Source organism: Mchenga conophoros, linkage group LG13 (assembly GCF_057382185.1).
Source record: "Mchenga conophoros isolate Kocher_MC1m ecotype Shallow Benthic linkage group LG13, M_conophoros_male_GT1.1, whole genome shotgun sequence".
Lineage (NCBI taxonomy): Eukaryota > Metazoa > Chordata > Actinopteri > Cichliformes > Cichlidae > Mchenga > Mchenga conophoros.
In genome coordinates, this window is record NC_140538.1 from 23,829,906 (window position 1) to 23,847,852 (window position 17,947).

Below are 17,947 nucleotides of genomic sequence, written 5' to 3' on the forward strand. Positions count from 1 at the left end.
GATGCGAATAAAATAAATAAATAAATCGAGTAAAAAGCTTCAGTTTTAATATTTGTTAATTTGGTTAAATTTATTCTCAGAACTTACCTGATGAGGCTTTGGCGGACATGTTCATTACATTGTTTCAGTATAATACCTTTCCAGATTTTCCTGAATCTTAACCCTGACACATTCTCTCCATACATTAACAGGAATTCAATAAAGGAAACAACTAATACTGAAACTAATAAACCGAAGTAAAAATATTTTTTACGTACTAAAAACTAAACTGAAACTAAAAAATTATAAAACGTCAAAAACTAGTTACTTTCCACCCTGGAAAGGAACTGAAACTAAACTGAGTAAAAAATAAATACATTTCAAAAAGTCAAAATGAAAGAAAAATAAAAACTGATTAAGGATCCTGACTTTTGTCATTAAACTGTGTGAACCGGAAGGGCAGCTCCCCCTGCGTGATTAATTATACTCTTTATTTCACTCATCTTGATGAACTGAAGGTAAACACATGTAAACTCTCCCGGGATCTGCGCTGCGGTGGGAAACCCCTCCGCGGGGTTAAAGGTACGGCGACTTGCGTCAGCTGATGCGTCGCGTAAACGAGTGAGCAGAACGGAGCGGATGGGGGCGCTGGAGGAGGCTGGTCCTCTCTCGGAGCTCCTGCTTGCAACTCTGAGCGGCTTCCTGCTCTCTCTCCTGACAAACGGCTCATTCTCATCGCTGATCACGTGCTTCGCTCTCCGGATCGGCTGCAGGAAGTTGGACTTGCTGCGTTTTTTCCCTCCTCGCTCGTCTTGACAGCCTTGTTTTCTCCTCCCCCTTTCTCCTGTTTTCCCTCTGGCTTCCATCTCTCTCTTCAGCCGGCCGTGAGAGAGAGACAAGAGCCGACAAGCTGGCTCCGTGAAGCCGCAGGAGCTGGCGGTGATCACCCCCACTCCTTCTCACCCCGGACACAGAGAGCAGGTCATGGAGGCTCTGGCGGAGGAGAAGGGGCTCTGGGCGTCGGACGACTCGCAGCCCCTGCCTACTTTGAGCCCGGCCGTGCCACCCTACGTCACTTTGGGCCTGACGGTGGTCTACACCGTCTTTTACTCTCTCCTCTTCATCTTCATCTACATCCAGCTCTGGCTGGTCCTGCGGTACCGACACAAGCGCTTCAGCTACCAGACCGTGTTCCTGTTTCTGTGCCTGCTGTGGTCGGCGCTGCGCACCGTGCTTTTCTCCTTCTACTTCAAGAACTTTGTCACGGCCAACACTCTGGGACCCTTTCCCTTCTGGCTGCTCTATTGCTTCCCCGTTTGCCTGCAGTTCTTCACGCTCTGCCTCATGAACCTGTACTTTGCGCAGGTGAGTTGCTCAGATGTTATTTTTCTTTTTCGTGTGCCAGCACAGTGTTTGATTAATGAGGGAAGTCTATGTCTGGGCTAAAAAAAATTGTGTCACACCCCAGCTGGTTTATAAACCAGTTAGTCCAACATCCAACTTGCAGTGTGATAATGAACTAGCAAACAAACTAAATGTGGGGCAAAGAGTAGATTTGAGTGGGATAATGTGGAAATGCTGAGAGCTGCTTTAAAACACTGATGTATGTGATTGTTCTGTGTATTCTACTGTCATGGATGGGAGGACGGGGAGAAAGGTGGACCACCTGGTCACTCTAGGTATAGCCTCCAGCCAGTCAAGGCAGATCGCTGCCCCTCTGTGAGCCTGATTCTGTTGGAGGTTTCTTCCTGTTAAAAGGGAGTTCTTCATTCCCACTGTCACCAGGTGCTTGCTCACAGAAGGTCATCTGATTGTTGGGGTTGTCATAGTACTATTGTTGGGACTTTACCTTCCACTCTAAAGCACCTTGAGGAGACTGTTGTTGTGATTTGGTGCTATATAAATAAAATTCATTTGCATTGAACAAGTTGGCCAGTTTAAACACATTTTGATAATATGGTAAATGACCTGTATTTATATAGCGCTTTACTAGTCCCTAAGGACCCCAAAGCGCTTTACACATCCAGTCATCCACCCATCACACACAGGTGATGGCAAGCTACATTGTAGCCTCAGCCACCCTGGGGCGCACTGACAGAGGCGAGGCTGCCGGACACTGGCGCCACCGGTCCCTCTGACCACCCCTTTCAACGGGTGAAATGTCTTGCCCAAGGACACAACGACCGAGACTGTCCAAGCTGGGCCTCGAACCGGCAACCTTCCGATTACAAGGCGAACTCCCAACTCTTGAGCCACAATTGCCCCCTATGGACCTAATATAGGTCCATAAACCTCATGTCATAATTTTCTTATGCCCACCCACTATGGCTGGATGGATGGCTCTATTTATTTTTTAATTTTTCAGGATTTTGAATTTTAGAGAGGCATTGTCAGGATACAGGCTTGACATGCCACTGTAACGGTGATTCATATAGGAAGTAAGTCGTCCACTGAATATTACCTGTTGCTCTCAGTGCAACAGACTCCCATTCACATCAGGTGCAAAAGTGGGATGCAGTGAATCATTCCTTCAACTGCTTACATAATCCAGATACAAAATAATAGCTCCTCTGGCCTCTGCCTGAAGCCTATTTTTAGCGTAAATCCTATTGCGCTTGATGTGAGTCACAGTTGCGAACGAGAAGCGAGGCTCAAAGCTTCTGAGGCCCTGCGCTGTGTGACCATTGCATATCCGAAGTTCAGCTCTAAATAGTTTTACAGCCTGGAGGTTCCTGTTTAATCAGAGTGTCTTGTGCGTTTCGGAGAGCAAGAACAGAGAAGTGAAAGCAGTCTGACACAAGGCCATTGCTCATTTGAATGAAACTGTTTGTTTCCTTTTCACAGGTTATTTTTAAGGCAAAGTCCAAATATGCACCGGAGCTTTTGAAGTACAGGTAAGACCAGCTGGTGGACTTAAATAAAATAAAGAGTCTTATTCTTTTTAATAGTAATTTTTGGGGTTAATAAATCTTTGCCTGTTTTTGTTTCCTCACCACCAGGCTGCCACTGTATCTCACCTTCCTGTTCATCAGCCTGGTGTTTTTAGTTGTCAATCTGGTGTGCGCCCTGCTGGTGAGGATGTCCTCTGCAGAAGCCCACACCATCGTGCTGGTGAGGGTCGCGATCAACGACACGCTCTTCGTCCTGTGCGCCATCTCGCTGGCCTTGTGTCTTTACAAGATCGCCAAGATGTCGCTGGCCAACATTTACCTGGAGTCCAAGGTGAGATGTCCTGCAACTCAAAGTCAGGCAGGATTGGTGCGGTGTAGACTTCCTGAACACTGCCACTTACGACTGATTTAACAGCCGGTGCGTCACTAGCATCAAAAGGTATTGTGCACCCTTGTATGAAGAGTCACTTCTGCACATAATTTGTGCTTGCCACGTAGAGATAGTTCCCTAGCAACTGGGCGTCGTTCTTGTGCGTGACAAATTGTGCTGCGGTGCATACGAAAGCTTAAGGTTCGATACGGTGTGGACATGCTTCTTGTGTTCCAATCACACCTTAATTAAAGATACAGAAATTTCTCCTGTGCATGAAGGAGGTCTGTTTTCCAAGTTTTGAGCATGCTGATGCAAAAAACCCAGCAGCACAGTTTCATGAAACTTAGTGGAGTGGTGAGGCGTGGAAAGGGGAAGCACATAATATTTTTAGTGACGATCTAGAGCACTTTCTTTAAGCCATTTCTTGACGTCTCACCAGTTTGTCTTATTTTCAGCCTAACATGAATTCACGAGTCATTCTATTTTGTTTTGTTTTTTTTAAACTGAAGGGGACATCAGTGTGCCAGGTGACGATTATAGGAGCCATCGTCATCCTTCTGTACGCATCCAGGGCCTGCTACAATCTGGTGGTGTTGGCACTCTCAAACAAGAGTATTAACTCCTTTGACTATGACTGGTACAACGTTTCAGACCAGGTGAATCACTGGGGGAGGGGGTCACGATGGTTCATGTTAAGTTTGAGTGCATTTGTCCGAAAATGTCATTTGGTTTCCTGTCTAACTGGATAAACTGGATAAGAGGAATGATTGCTCTCTATAGTAAATCGATACCTCACAAAGAGACTGTAGGAAGTGTGGAAACAAGGGGAAGCAGCTATGCTAGCTCAGACCGGCCCATCTAAAGCTTACTTTTTTGTTTCTTTGCTCTGCTGCAAATATGTAACAAAAAGTGGGTTTTAGTGCAAGTTCTAGAGAAATCAGTCTGTTTTCCAGCTCCTTTAAATATTTTATCTCTTATCTCTTAAAAGCCAATTAGCTGTGTTTTGACTGTTCAGACTAGCTGGTCAGAATTTAGCAAGACTTGCATGTGTCCCCTTTTTGCTCTCATGTTATTCTAAAATGCATGCGTCAATTTTTTTTCTTTCAGGCAGACCTACAGTCGACTCTGGGCGACACGGGCTACATCGTCTTCGGAGTGATCTTGTTCGTGTGGGAGCTGCTCCCCACATCTCTTGTCGTTTTCTTCTTCAGAGTTCGACAGCCTAAACTGGACAGGGTGAGCCAGCAGTTACCTTAAACCAGTCAGGAACCCTCCTTGAGATCACAGGTTTATAAGGAGGACAGTTACCTTTGAGTGTTTGCGCTGATGCCTTCTGTTTGTCTTGTACCGCAGAGCGGCACTGGGCTTCCTGGTCACATCTTCTCCTCTAGGGCCTATTTCTTTGACAACCCGCGGCGTTACGACAGTGACGATGACCTAGCGTGGAGCATAATGCCCCAAAACATCCAAGCCAGGTAAGCGTGCCACAACCTGTTCCCTGGAAACTGCTGCACAGGAAAAAAATGTTCATGAGATGCTTCAAGTGTTTTGATTTTTGACTTTCTAGTCTCGCCGCCGACAGTTATGAGTGGGGGAGCCAAAGCGGCGGCATCGGCGCCTACATCGGCGATGACAGTTGCAACTTCACTCCTCCAGAGGAGCTCAGCCACTACTGACAGAAGGCCATGATGACTTCCTCGGACCTGTGGCTTTGTTTTTTTAAATTGTAAAGTTTTGCACACTGACTGACCGACCAAGGCACACTGGGATCAAAGTGCCCTTCAGACTACAAACATCCAATTTTCTATTTTGTCTAAAGAACTAATAGACTTTTGTTGCCAGTATGTATACAGACCCAGTAAAGGGATGTGATTTTGCACACACTTTGTACAAAGCCTGATCTGCTTGTAAAGGTTTATATTGAATATTACTTAATATATATCCTGATCTCTGTAATATGTCCTGTATTTCTGTTTTATGTAACATCTATGAACAAGTTTCATTTTTTCCATACAGATTTGTTTCTATAGAGAAGATATTCATTTAGTTCATATTAAAAAACAAAAAAGAAAAATAATGTACAAATGAAGTTTAGTTTTAATATCACACCAGAATAGTTTCTATGTGGATCACGTACAGCTTTGGCAGCTACAGATTCTCATCTTTTTGTACAAAAAATGTGCAGAGACTGTGTGGAGACTTCTGTAGCACCTGGAGTCATCTATGACATTAACACATGAGGAGTATGTCTTTTCCTTTTAGGAATCTAGTAATTCTCAGTACATAAATGTCAGTGCCTTGAGCTAGATAAGCACAAGAAACTAACGGTAAAGATACTTAACTTCAACAGTCTTGCTAGAAAGCAGAAAGAGATGGCTTTCCTCTCCAGCTTCTATTAATGAAACACTCAAAGGAGAACTCACAAGGGTTTGTGGTCACTTAGGAACAGAAAATCAAAAAAACAAGATTAGGTACTGATGACTAAACTCTCTTTAGGGAGTGATCCATTTTCTTTGAACACCTGACAACGAGGACTTGTCCTCTCTGCTATTGGAAGCGTGGAGGGTCATCTTCAAAGATCTGAAGCCTTCTCCAAAGACTAAAGAGTGAATAGAAACTGTGTCTGGCAGGTGATTTAAAAGAACCTCAACATTGTGTCAAATTGTCCTACAGTAAATGAGATTTCAGCGCAGCATCTGCAGATGACTAGAAAAAACTGGATAGCTGAGATAACCACATTGATGAAAACCAAATAGAGCTTGCTAGAAGAATAACCTCATTTCCCCCATGACAAGATGATGGCGCAGATGTTACAGTTTGTGGTTGCTTCACTGCCTCTGAAATTTGGCAGCGTGCAGTTGTGGGTTTCACAATGGAAAAAAAGCCAGTTACTACTATTCAAATCTAATCTATCTGTACTTAATGCGATGGAGCATTTTAATTTCTGTCCTTTTAAACTGCAACTCCAATATCACAAATTTTAGCTGTGTCACCTTTACTCATGGCAAATCTTCAAACCCTACATAACACAAATAGGTTTAGGTGAACCCATGACGACTGTTACATAATGATCATGCTCCGTGACTAATAACAGCTTCTGCAGCCCTGACACATTTTCCCATTGAGCTGTGATGAAAAGGAGAGCACTTCTGAGCACAGACACGTCAGCTCTTCTCTAGAACGTAACTGCGTAAAATAACTAAAAACCAAAAAGAGCACAAAGACAGCATATCAATTGTTGAAACTGAGAAATTTTTATTTTTATTTCCAAAAATAGATGCTCATTTCAATTTGAAGCCAGCAACGCATCTACGGACAAAAAACTTCCAAACAAACAAACAAACAAACAAAAAAAGATGCAGTACAGCAAGTTTCCTGCAGGGAGCAGCACAGATCTTTGTACTGTATATGGTGCAACCAGGACTGCACATAAAAACAGAGTCCTTTTCAAGGATACTGTCTAAGCATGTGTCTTGCAAACTTGATGTTGAGGCCGATAATTCATGTTAAGCCTGAATAATGTGAGGAAAAACTGCATAAGACTGTTTGACATCGGAAGATGACGATTTGCAATAAAACCAAATCTGAAAAGTGCTTTTAGCAACACAGTTCATGCCTTTTAAAAAAAAAGTTTTTTTTGGGGGGGGGGCTTGCACCTTGCTTAGAGAGTTCAAATACTGCTTAGTCCAGACATACTGGATTAAAACAAATTAGACACGCTTTAAAAATATTTGCTCATGCAGCGTGTGGAAGGTTGGTATGCGTAAATAAACTGACTCAGAAATCACGTTTCAGGTAGCCTTAAGATGCATTTCTGCGCATATTCACATTGCAACGCTGAAAATACAAATGATCAGTCAGCGCGAGTTCATGTATCCTCCATTAGCATCTACTGCGCTGCAGAAGAACTTAAACTAAGACGTTCTGACGGGAATCTGAATTTTAGATCATTTCTGAAATGACTGCAAACATAAGCACATACAGTAGCTTATTATAACAGCTGATTCATTGTGAAAAGCATAACACATGACAAATTTGCAGAACACTGTACCTTTAAAAAATAAACAGGAAAAAAAAGATGAAGACTTGCTCTGAGCTTAATACCTGTTCAAAGCAAATGGCTGAAAATGTCAGTTGTAACATAAGCTTCCTTCACCAGAGGTGAAAGAAAATAGAGCAAAAACAACATACTATCCCTTTCAGTACAATGTTATGACATTCAAGTTCCGCTGGGTCGCAGAGGTTGGCTGAAAATGAACAGAAATCACCAGATTTTTGTCCGTTTTTTCTCTCTCCATAAGCACAGATCTTCCACCCACTCATACTAAAGTCTGCTGTATGGCAGTTAAAACACACACTCGCACGCTCACTATAGGCCACATTCTTAGGACAGAGCACTTAATGGCTGTTTGCAGGGGAACTGTGCATCCCACTAGCTGGGATCTGACGATTTGTTGAGATCAACTTTTACTCCTTTATCCCCCGCACCTGCACGCAAGGGAAACAAACACACAAGAGATGACGTAAGACATCACAAAGGGGTTGATACCCAGAAGCAAAGACTGTGCAGTTGATACGCTAAATCCTACCTGTTAAGTACTTTTCTTTAGCTCTGGCTCGCTCGTCTGCGTCAAAATACCACACAGTGATGGCATACCTGTGAAGATGGAACGGGAGCAGTGAGCCTCCCGTAAAAGAGAACGAGACTGTCTGAGCATGTGCAGCGGACACACTTAGACACTGACCTTGTGGCGTAAGCGGGCTGAACCTCGTGAGGGTTCCGTCTGTCCGACCAGAACAAAAGCAGACGGTCAAATTTTGGCTCTATGTCGGCAAACTGGGCCTTTCCCTCTGGGAAGATTCGAAGAAGGCCTCCATGTTCCTGGAAGAGCAGAACACGAATAAACAACCCCATTATGTATACAAATCAGGACAAAGCAATAGCAGGAAGGTAAAGCGAGACCGTAGGAAGCAAACATATGTGAAGCTTCTGCAGTGATCACATCTCTGGACTTAATCTTCATCGCTGACAGGTAACTATTCAGAGACAGGAGGCCCCCACAATAAACACATGTACTACTCATAAAACAGACACTTAAAAGCTTCTTAAGTTATCAACGTGGAACGATAGTGTCGAAGGAAAAGGGCTGTCCAACTCCAAGGGCAAGGAGGAAAGCTCAGGATAGGAAGCAGCAGCGGGGGACGGCTTTCCTGTGGAGGGATAGGAAGAATAACCCACAGGAAAACTGCTGTGGCTGGATAAAGGAGCTGGGGAGTGAAAAAGCAGATTGCTGCAAGCGTGCCGCTTAAACTCTCACACAGCTGATATGATAGCCCTCTCTTCACACGCAAACTGGCACAGTATAAAGGCTCACACCCTAATGTAATGCTATTCCCATGTACAGTGAATGAGGGGGAATGCCAATGGTGTGACCAAACTAAATAAAGCACAATAGCGACAAAGAAGATGAGAGAAATGGTTTTCTCCTGCAATTTGAGTCAACGAGCTCAGGGACCACTCATTTTAACAGCAGTTTAACTCCATGTATGTGATTTTAATTTAATTCTATTTATACAGCGCCAAACCACAGCAACAGTTGCTTCAACGCACTTTATATTCTAAGGTAAAGACCCTACAATAATGGAGAGAAAACCACAACAATCCGTCAACGTCCATGACACCCTAATTGGCGAAAGTGGGAAGGAAAATCTCCAGTTTAACAGGAAGTACTTTCAGAACCAGGCTCAGGGAGGGGCAGCCACCTGGCCTGACCATTATTATGCAGGCCTGCAGATGAGGTTGTATGGATTAACCCAACCAGGATTACCCTTTGCCTAAAGGGCACGACCTCCTGACCCACATGGAGCTGAACTGAACATGCTGAATGCAGCAAATGCTAGCATGGCTATAGACTCTTAGGCTATCCTCAAATACAGAATCAGGGTTGGAGTCCATCCTGTAGTTCAGCCAGTCAGTAAAGTCATGTAAGTAGAAAAAAAGCCCAAGACATGATTGGAATTAATATTCAATAGTTAGCTGTGCTCTGGATCACCAGTGCAACTCTTTATTATTGATTACAGCTAATTACATCAACAGATTGCCACAAACTATTGTCCTTATGCTCAATAGTTCAGATCTGGCGTTTGGAATTATTTTGGTTTTCATGTGACGTATGACCCTGAAGGTAAGCGCGTCATGGACTAAAGTAAAACAGTATGTTGGATGTGCCACGCAATGCTCAATTACATGGGTGGGAACTAGTATGTTAACGCAGTTAGCTCATTAATGTGTTGGCCGTCTAGCCCCACGCACGGAGATTTGCCGTGTTGTGGCGTTAACGTCATTTCAACGAGATTAACGTTGACAGCACTAGTGGGAACACAACGAATATGACTACACGGTTACACCGACATCATCCTAGTGCAAAGACAAGTGGAAGCAGACAAAAACAACAAGCATGCATGCTACAAACTTTACCCGAGTCATTTAGACAGCCGTTAGCACATGATTCTCCTTATGGGGACCTGATATGTTTAATATTGTGGCGAGCTCAGACAAAGTGGAGACGGAGGTGTCGTTTGGTCTTGCTTCCCGTGAGCTAGCCAAGGAGCACAGCCGTTTATTGACATCTGCAGAAAAACACTGCCGCTAGCTAACTGCTCAGCGCGACAACCGCACAGCAACAACAACAACAACACACAGAGCGCCCTCTGACCCCGGAAGGACACACCGTCGCAGCGAGAGGGCGTAACCCGTCACTATGGCAACATAAACAAAACATAACTGTACAAACAGAACCCCGAACAGCCCTGACCCGCTACATAGTCCCCACCTAAGGGGTCAGTCGTCCCCGACGACCCCATTACCCCACACAAAGTCCTGCAAATGTCCGGGTGCCTTCTTTTGGCGCACCGGTCGGTCACGACCGGCGGGGGAAAGTCACTCGGGTCAGAACATGGAGTGCCACCATCATCCCACTTCTGACACCAATGTGGCGAGCTCAGACAACGAGGAGACGGAGGTGTCGTTTGGTCTTGCTTCCCGTGAGCTAGCCAGGGAGCACAGCCGTTTATTGACATCTGCAGAAGAACACTGCCACTAGATAACTGCTCAGCGCGGCAACCGCACAGCAACAACAACACCACACGGGGCGCCCTCTGACCCCGGAAGGACACACCGTCGCAGCGAGAAGGCGTCACCCGTCACTATGGCAACATAAACAAAATATAACTGTACAAACAGAACCCCTAACAGCCCTGACCCGCTACAATCCGGTTGTTCAGTGATGACGCGACGAATCCTACTTCCGGGTCTAAAGTAGTCTGCGTTTAATATGGCTTTTGTGTTGTTAACATGTTTAATGTTATGTATTTTCTTCTATTTGATCTCAAAAAGCTCCTAAAACAGTCAGTGATCCCTGTTGACCTCCCTCGGCTTTTATTACCACTAATCGTTTATTTAAGCTCAGTTTTTAAAACCGTAGGATGTAACTACAGCCCAGCCCATGCAGCAGTATATGAATGACTAACCTGGTATTATGGATGGATTATCTCAGTTGTTCTCCTGGCTGAAGTTTGGTCCTTTTACAGCATCCTGCCATGCGATTACATTTGTTCCTGACCACCGAGAACACTCACGTTAACTTTTATCGAGTGGAAAAAAAGTTAGCTTGTTTATAGGGCTTTGGAGCGTGATGTCACGGGGGGGGGCGTGGAAAGGATTTTGGCCCGATCCGCCATTTTGGGGGTCTAGCGCAAGTGAAAAGGGAGCACACACAACAGCCACGGTTCGTATTTGCTGTGTGGTCGGCTGCAATGTTCGATCGCACGACCGGCAAGAGAATAAGGTTGAAAATGGTTTATCTTTTCATTCTTTCCCAACCCGGAAGCAGCTCGTGTATCGATGTTAGCAAACGAAGGCGTCCAGCCTGGATAGCAGCTGTGAGACGAGCTGACGTGCAGTTCTCTTCCATCTCCAAATATCTGTTGTTGCTCCAGACATTTTCATTCCGGTAAGTTCTAAATATGTTCATATCACTCTTTATAGCCTATTAGTTTCATTTTCGATGCGCTCTGAGGTCATAGCAAATTAGAACAAACATCCTACTGAGTGATTTTGCAGAACTACCTTCTATTTATAGAGTTGCTAATTATTTGGCATTATTGCAGCAAACCAGCCTATGAAATGGATGAAACATCGTGACTGAGTTCCAGCGCTACACAAGGGACCTGCTTCAAACATACCACCATGCCAATCAAATTACTTCTTTCATGTGAGGGTGAAGAGGTGACCCTCCTGGATAAGATGGTGAAGGTTTGCTGCGTTTAGTGAACAGTGTGGTAGTAAAACCAGGGAAAAATGAAACCTGCTCCTGTTAAATATTCTTAAGTCTTGTGCTGTTATTTTTTCAAAAGATACAGTAAATAAAGTAACGTTAGTAGTGGGTGATATCATGTAAACACTCATGATTTGGTGTAAACATTTTGTCATTTGTAAACTGTAAATGACATGGATTTTACACTGTTACTGATGTGATGCTCTATAAAGTGGTTTTAATAAAAAAAAAAGGCAAAATTATTTTGTTTCTTTATTCAACTTTTGAACAGTGGGACTCAGTCAGTACATATTCAGTAAATGCAAATTATTTACACAGCAGTGCACTACAGGCATAAATCTAGACCCCTAGATAAAACATTATGGGTCATTCCCACAACCCACAGCTTTACCGTGTTCCAGCAAAGTATCCAATAGCAGTGACAACTCCTCCACAGTAGCAGGTGGGATTTCTTTTTTGAGGACGGCTCCTTTTACCTGTCACTACAGATGGTCTGTTTATGTTTTGATCAAGAGCCTTTTTTGGGCAGCTGAAGAGGAGAAGTCTATCTTATGGCCAACCTCTGGCTGTATCTTGGTCACATTACCCAGCAAAACCCAGTATGCAGGTTCATCTGTAACAGTCCTTGTGCCACGGATCAACACTGTTTCGTCTACTTTAGACAGAAGAGCAGCGACGTGGGTGCAGGTCTCTGCGACTCCGGCCTTACAGCTGCAGTGGGCGACTTCAACCTTCCCTGTGATGCTCACAGTGACCCATGGCTGCAATGCTGGTTCATTCAGTCTTTGAGAGAGCAGCACCTGAAACACACACAGACAAAGTTCATTTAAAGACAAGAACTATGAGCCAAGGCCGACGTAAATGTGTTTTATCTACTTTATCATAAATGTAACAAAGTGTTTAGAAAGTTAGCACATACATGTAATTATGCATTTCTTTATGTGTCCATCTATAGAACGCTGCAGGTTATAGTGTAAATCTGTCTGTTCTCTGTCAGAAACCTGCCTGCAGAAAATGAACCTAAAGCATGTAATGCAAGGATGTCATCACTTTAGAGATGGAGAAAGCATAAAGTGACAATTATGAATCACTTAATATGATAAGGAGATTCTGCAGGTCATTAATCAATGTATAAAATTAAAATAAAATGTATTTTTAGTGACACAGGATACAAATATGGAAGCAAGATGTGTAATTAGGATTATTTATAATAAACATTAATAAATCATTGCAATTTCTTTAACCATAAAGAATAACAATCCTTCAGGACAATGTCACATCAATGCACTGAACTCACTATGTTATCCCTCTAACAGCCTCCACATGTTCTCACTGTAATTTCCCCTCATGAATGAATTTATGCTGCACTAATGTGAATGTTTGCAGGGAAATCAAACGAATTTCACACGCAGTACTCGAGCTGACTTACCTTTGTTTGAATGACGACTTTTACGCGCTGATTCCACAGATAAGGTATGAAATATGTCAGGCTACGTCAATAGCGGTTGGTCTTCAGGGTTTCTACTCCACGGCCGTATTTCATACGGGTCCACATTTCCAATGCACGCTATTTTCTGCAAGTACCGCCGCTTCGCCTCTGGACGCAATCGGTCTCTATACAGTCCATTCTCGTTTGAGCTGCTTTTAAGCATCTTGTAATCATTGTTCCAACACAGTGTGTTTGATTTGATTCGTAGACCCCGAAAATGGTGCCGCGCTCCCACAATGCATTGCGGCGTGACGTCAACTCCAAAGCCCTATATTATGCTAGCATAGCTGTGTCGCTAGCGGTCACGTAGCACATCATTATATACCAGCTAGCCCAACTTCAGTAACCCTACAAACGTCACTGCTGTTTAGTTTTCTGTCTTCATTTATGCTGGAAGTGATAACAGAGCTGTACGTTTGAATTTGTTTCCACAACCCCGCAGTCAGGACATGCTATATTGTATTTAGATAGAAGCTAGCGAGCTAACTCCCTGCTAACTTCTAACTCCGTTAAATGTCATACATTCCGTTTTCATGGATGCCTGGATGTTAAACTCAATTGTTACACCTGGTAGAGCAGAACGCTGATCATTTTACTAAAGATGAAAGACTTTAGACAGTTTTTCAACTCTCAGTAATGCCACAGTGATCGTTTGATATATGGACTTGCAGCGGAGTTTAGACCCAGACACGGCTAGTGACGTCAGACTGAACAACCGGATATGCTGCTGAGAATATAGCCCAGAAGAAGCGTATAGTATAGCTTTTATTTTGGAAAGAGCCATTTCTCTGTAATAAACTCTCTTTTCCAAAGATGAGTGATTCCTCAATCAGATACAGGGCTCGCAAAATCGCTAGCCCGACGTCCCGGGGCTAGCGATCTTTCCAGTCGGGCTATTGTAGGAAGGAAAAATATATGTCAATGGTTTTGCATTCTTTCGGAAATGTAGCTGGGTAATTATGTCATTGGCATCGATGAGCCACTGTCAATGTGACATATTGAAATCACGTTTGAATTTGCGCTTGTTTTTTGCTTTCACTTTGCAATCGCGCGAACTGTGTATAGAGAGCGACAGCACTGATTGGTGAGTGATGATAATTTGTGCACCAATTCCTCTGACATCGTCTTATCAATCGTTAGCTTACTATGCAAACATGACAAGTGAAATCTCCCGCAGCAAGCTTAAACATATGAGAGGTTGATCGCGCAGGGAATCGCTGACCGTTATGTGTGTGTGTCAGGGTGAAGATTATGGGTGAAAGTTATGACAAATCAGACTATAAGGCAAAAAGAAAGTGCAGCTTTATGGTTTCATGGACAAAAGAATTTCTGTGGCTGCAATATGATGAGCTATATAACCAGGGCTGCACATAAGTGGTCCGCAGGTGCGCATCCGCTGTCAAAAAAAAAAACAAAAAAACAAAAAACGGGCACAAGATAAGAAGTTGCAACGCGTGTTTGCATACATAAGATTTTCTGGAGGAGGACAGACATTTGTTTAGAACTCTTAAAGATGTCGAAGAAGCAAGCTCCTTTAAGCAATTACTGTGATGTTCCTCCACCTCCAAACAAATGTCAGAAGGAGTCCGAACCACAAAAGAAGCACGTATTCTCGGAAAAGTGGTTGCAGGAGGTGAGCTGGCTTCAAACAAATGATGAACGCACAGAGATGTGGTGCGGAATGTGCCGTGAAAATCCCACTCTAGCGGACAAAAACAGTGTTTTTTATATGGACGCAAACGCGCGTTGCAACTTCTTATCTGGTGCGCGTCTTTTATTTTGACAGCGAATGCCGACATGCGGACCACTTATGTGCACCCGTGTAAATAACATGTTGTTCTGCCAGGTGTGTTGTTGGTTTTCTCTCGATTTCTGAGTCGACAAGCGCCTTTGTTACTGGGACCAGTCATTTTAAGAAAGGCCCCCATTAGAACCCATGAGAAATGTAAGAAACGCATTATTGCTCAGTCTGCAATATCTTTCCCAGAACAAACACCAATTGCAAATAACATACTAAAAATAAACCTGAAAAATCTGTTTAGAACAGCGTACTATGTTGAAAAGAGTGAACTACCACTGGCAAAATGTAGCAGTCTTTGCAAACTTCAAAAAGCAAATGGCCTAGATCTTGGTTCCACTTGTCTCTTACCCGTGACTTCAGCGGAAATTTCAAATTCAGGATCTGACACAGATGGATTCATGTCCTACACAGTTCTTACAAGTTCATAGAAATTTCTGTTCAATTAGAACCAAGTATTTGAGTTGATGATTGCAATTTTTATACAATGTTGTAATTTGTTTTTCAACAATTTTTTGATTAATGTTTTGTTTCCTTTACAATATTAAACTTTAATGTATAATATTGTAAAGGAAACAAAACAGGAAACAAAACATCAATCAAAAAATTGCTCTCTTTTTTATTCGGGCTACTTAAATTTATTTTGGGCAACCAAAAACTGAAGAGTCCCTGCCCAAAGGGCTACCAGGGATTTTGAAATTTTGAGAGCCCTGAGATATATTTATTTTTTTAATTACTTTTGTTTCAGCAACATTAAATTTAAAAACTGTACTTTTGAGTTAAAATATATATTTATAATTTTAATAAATGACAAATTAAAAAAGGTATGAACATTTTTTTGTATCGAAAAAATATCGAACCGTGACACCAAAGTATCGAACCATATATAACGCCATGGCCAAGTGGCCGGCATAGTGTACAGGAACATCTGTGCCGAGTATAACCTGGAAGTCCCGAGGTCAAAATGGGAGATGCCCTCAAGGGTGGTGGAGAATGACTGAGCTAAGATCCTGTGGGACTTCCAGATACAGACGGACAAAATGGTGGTGGCTAACCAACCGGACATAGTGGTGGTAGACAAACAGAAGAAGACGGCCGTAGTGATCGATGTAGCGGTTCCGAATGACAGCAATATCAGGAAGAAGGAACACGAGAAGCTGGAGAAATACCAAGGGCTCAGAGAAGAGCTTGAGAGGATGTGGAGGGTGAAGGTAACGGTGGTCCCCGTGGTAATCGGAGCACTAGGTGCGGTGACTCCCAAGCTAGGCGAGTGGCTCCAGCAGATCCCGGGAATAACATCGGAGATCTCTGTCCAGAAGAGCGCAGTCCTGGGAACAGCTAAGATACTGCGCAGGACCCTCAAGCTCCCAGGCCTCTGGTAGAGGACCCGAGCTTGAAGGATAAACCGCCCGCAGGGGCGTGCTGGGTGGTACTTTTGTTTCAGCAACATTAAATTTAAAAACTGTACTTTTGAGTTAAAATATATATTTATAATTTTAATAAATGACAAATTAAAAAACCATGAACATTTTTTTGTATCGAAAAAATATCGAACCATAACACTAAAGTATCGAACCGAACCGTGAATTTTGTGTATTGTTGCAACCCTAATAAATATATTATAAATATACACACACACACACACACACACACACACACACACACACGCAGCTTGAGTCACACACTGGGGTGGACTGTACAGATTGCTTTAACAGACGGCTGAGCTTTAAATTATTTCAAAGTCAGCAATCACATTACCAGAATTTTCTCAGTATTAATAGTCTGTTAACTTTCTTCATAAAAGGAAGCGTCCCATCAATGACAGAGTTATGAAATTACTAATACTGAGATTGCTGATGAGACACTTTTTTTTTTTGAGTAGGTGCTGGAAACTGTGGTAGGGACGTGATGTTTTTACACCCTGTCCAAGTTAAACAAATAAAATCTCACCAAACCTGACAGCACCTTGCACTGATACCAGTATGAATGTTTATCATTTAAAATAACATTTACTGTAAATCAGGGCTCATAACTTTAGCTTTAGTATTGGTGATGGTGGCGGTGATTACTGCAACATGCTCACAGGAATGATAGGAGTGGCGACTACAAGCGTGGGTGTTAACGCACGCAGGACCGGTCCTCGCCACTCACCCACTGTAGGCTGGAGGAAGATAAAATCCCCTGGAACCCTGAGTAAAATAATTATACTAGAAAAAGCATGTATGGACACTTCATACTTCTTACTAATTTACAGCATATTAACTTTTAAAAAATAGCAGCTAGTCTTGCAAAATATAAATACTTCATACAGCTGCGATACAGCTGCATGGGAGGTGGGAGTTTTACTAATGTGGAAGAATTTCACCCAAAGTATCACAACATTGAAAAATATGCCTTTAGTAATGGCAGAATTGCATATTGCTCATTGCTGACTGGAAAAAAACCCAGCACTGTAGCCAGACTGACACCACCAATGATCACATGACTCTTCATATCTTTAAAAATAAAATGGTGACCATTTTGAACATCACATCTTTCTCACAGCTGTATCATTAAAGTCTGTCTAGGTCAGGATTTATCACAGAAACGGCAAATGCCACCAACAATCTTGTCACAATCTCAGACTACTGTACTCATCTCTATACTTGTCCTACTAGATAAACTGACACAGCACAGGTTTTTAACATAATAATTCAAGTTCCCCATGTTTTTATGTCTGAGATGATTCTTTCCTGTATGTAGCCATGGAGTTCCACAGGGTTCTGTGTTAGGGATAGATACTTTCTACCTTAAACGTGCTTCCTTAGGGAATGTTACAAAGAAACAGTGCATAAATCTCTATTTCCATGCAGATGAGACTCAAACACACAACCAGAACACACACATCAGTTGGTTAAACTACAAAAACATCTGAAGGCACAACGAATTCGATGACCTGTAATTTTCTTTTTCTAAAGCCAACTAAGTATATTGGCCAAAAACCTCAGGGAAACACAGTCTTAACATGTGTATTCGGTGATGTTACCTTGGCCTTTATTGCTACTACGAGAAATCTCGGGAGTCATTTTTGACAAGAATATA

At 42.9% G+C, this 17,947-nt stretch overlaps 2 protein-coding genes across 4 annotated transcripts in view; one reads left to right on the top strand and one right to left on the bottom strand.

The window, feature by feature from the left end:
* Positions 1–590: 590 nt before the first annotated feature.
* Positions 591–5,199, top strand: gpr137ba (G protein-coupled receptor 137Ba). The gene is made up of 7 exons (XM_085297330.1): positions 591–1,344; positions 2,824–2,873; positions 2,979–3,201; positions 3,753–3,899; positions 4,351–4,479; positions 4,597–4,718; positions 4,811–5,199. Exons 1-7 carry the CDS (start codon positions 964–966, stop codon positions 4,917–4,919), a joined length of 1,161 nt encoding a protein of 386 aa, XP_085153456.1. The 5' UTR covers positions 591–963; the 3' UTR covers positions 4,920–5,199.
* Positions 5,200–6,480: 1,281 nt separating this feature from the next.
* egln1a (egl-9 family hypoxia-inducible factor 1a) overlaps positions 6,481–17,947 on the bottom strand; it is a 35,882-nt gene continuing 24,415 nt past the window's right edge. For 2 of the 3 annotated variants that reach the window (XM_085297333.1, XM_085297332.1), the window contains 3 exons: positions 7,989–8,125; positions 7,833–7,900; positions 6,481–7,731 (listed from right to left, as the gene is read on the bottom strand). In XM_085297333.1, the coding sequence (XP_085153459.1) occupies positions 7,676–7,731; positions 7,833–7,900; positions 7,989–8,125 (261 nt within the window). In that variant the 3' untranslated portion in view covers positions 6,481–7,675. The other variant, XM_085297331.1, reaches the window with a different exon arrangement.

Coding starts and splice junctions, on each gene's coding strand:
- gpr137ba (XM_085297330.1), top strand. CDS start 964: ATGGAGGCTCTGGCGGAGGAGAAGGGGCTCTGGGCGTCGGACGACTCG. Junction 3,202..3,752: donor ACATTTACCTGGAGTCCAAG/GTGAGATGTCCT, acceptor TTTAAACTGAAG/GGGACATCAGTGTGCCAGGT. Junction 4,719..4,810: donor CCCCAAAACATCCAAGCCAG/GTAAGCGTGCCA, acceptor TTGACTTTCTAG/TCTCGCCGCCGACAGTTATG.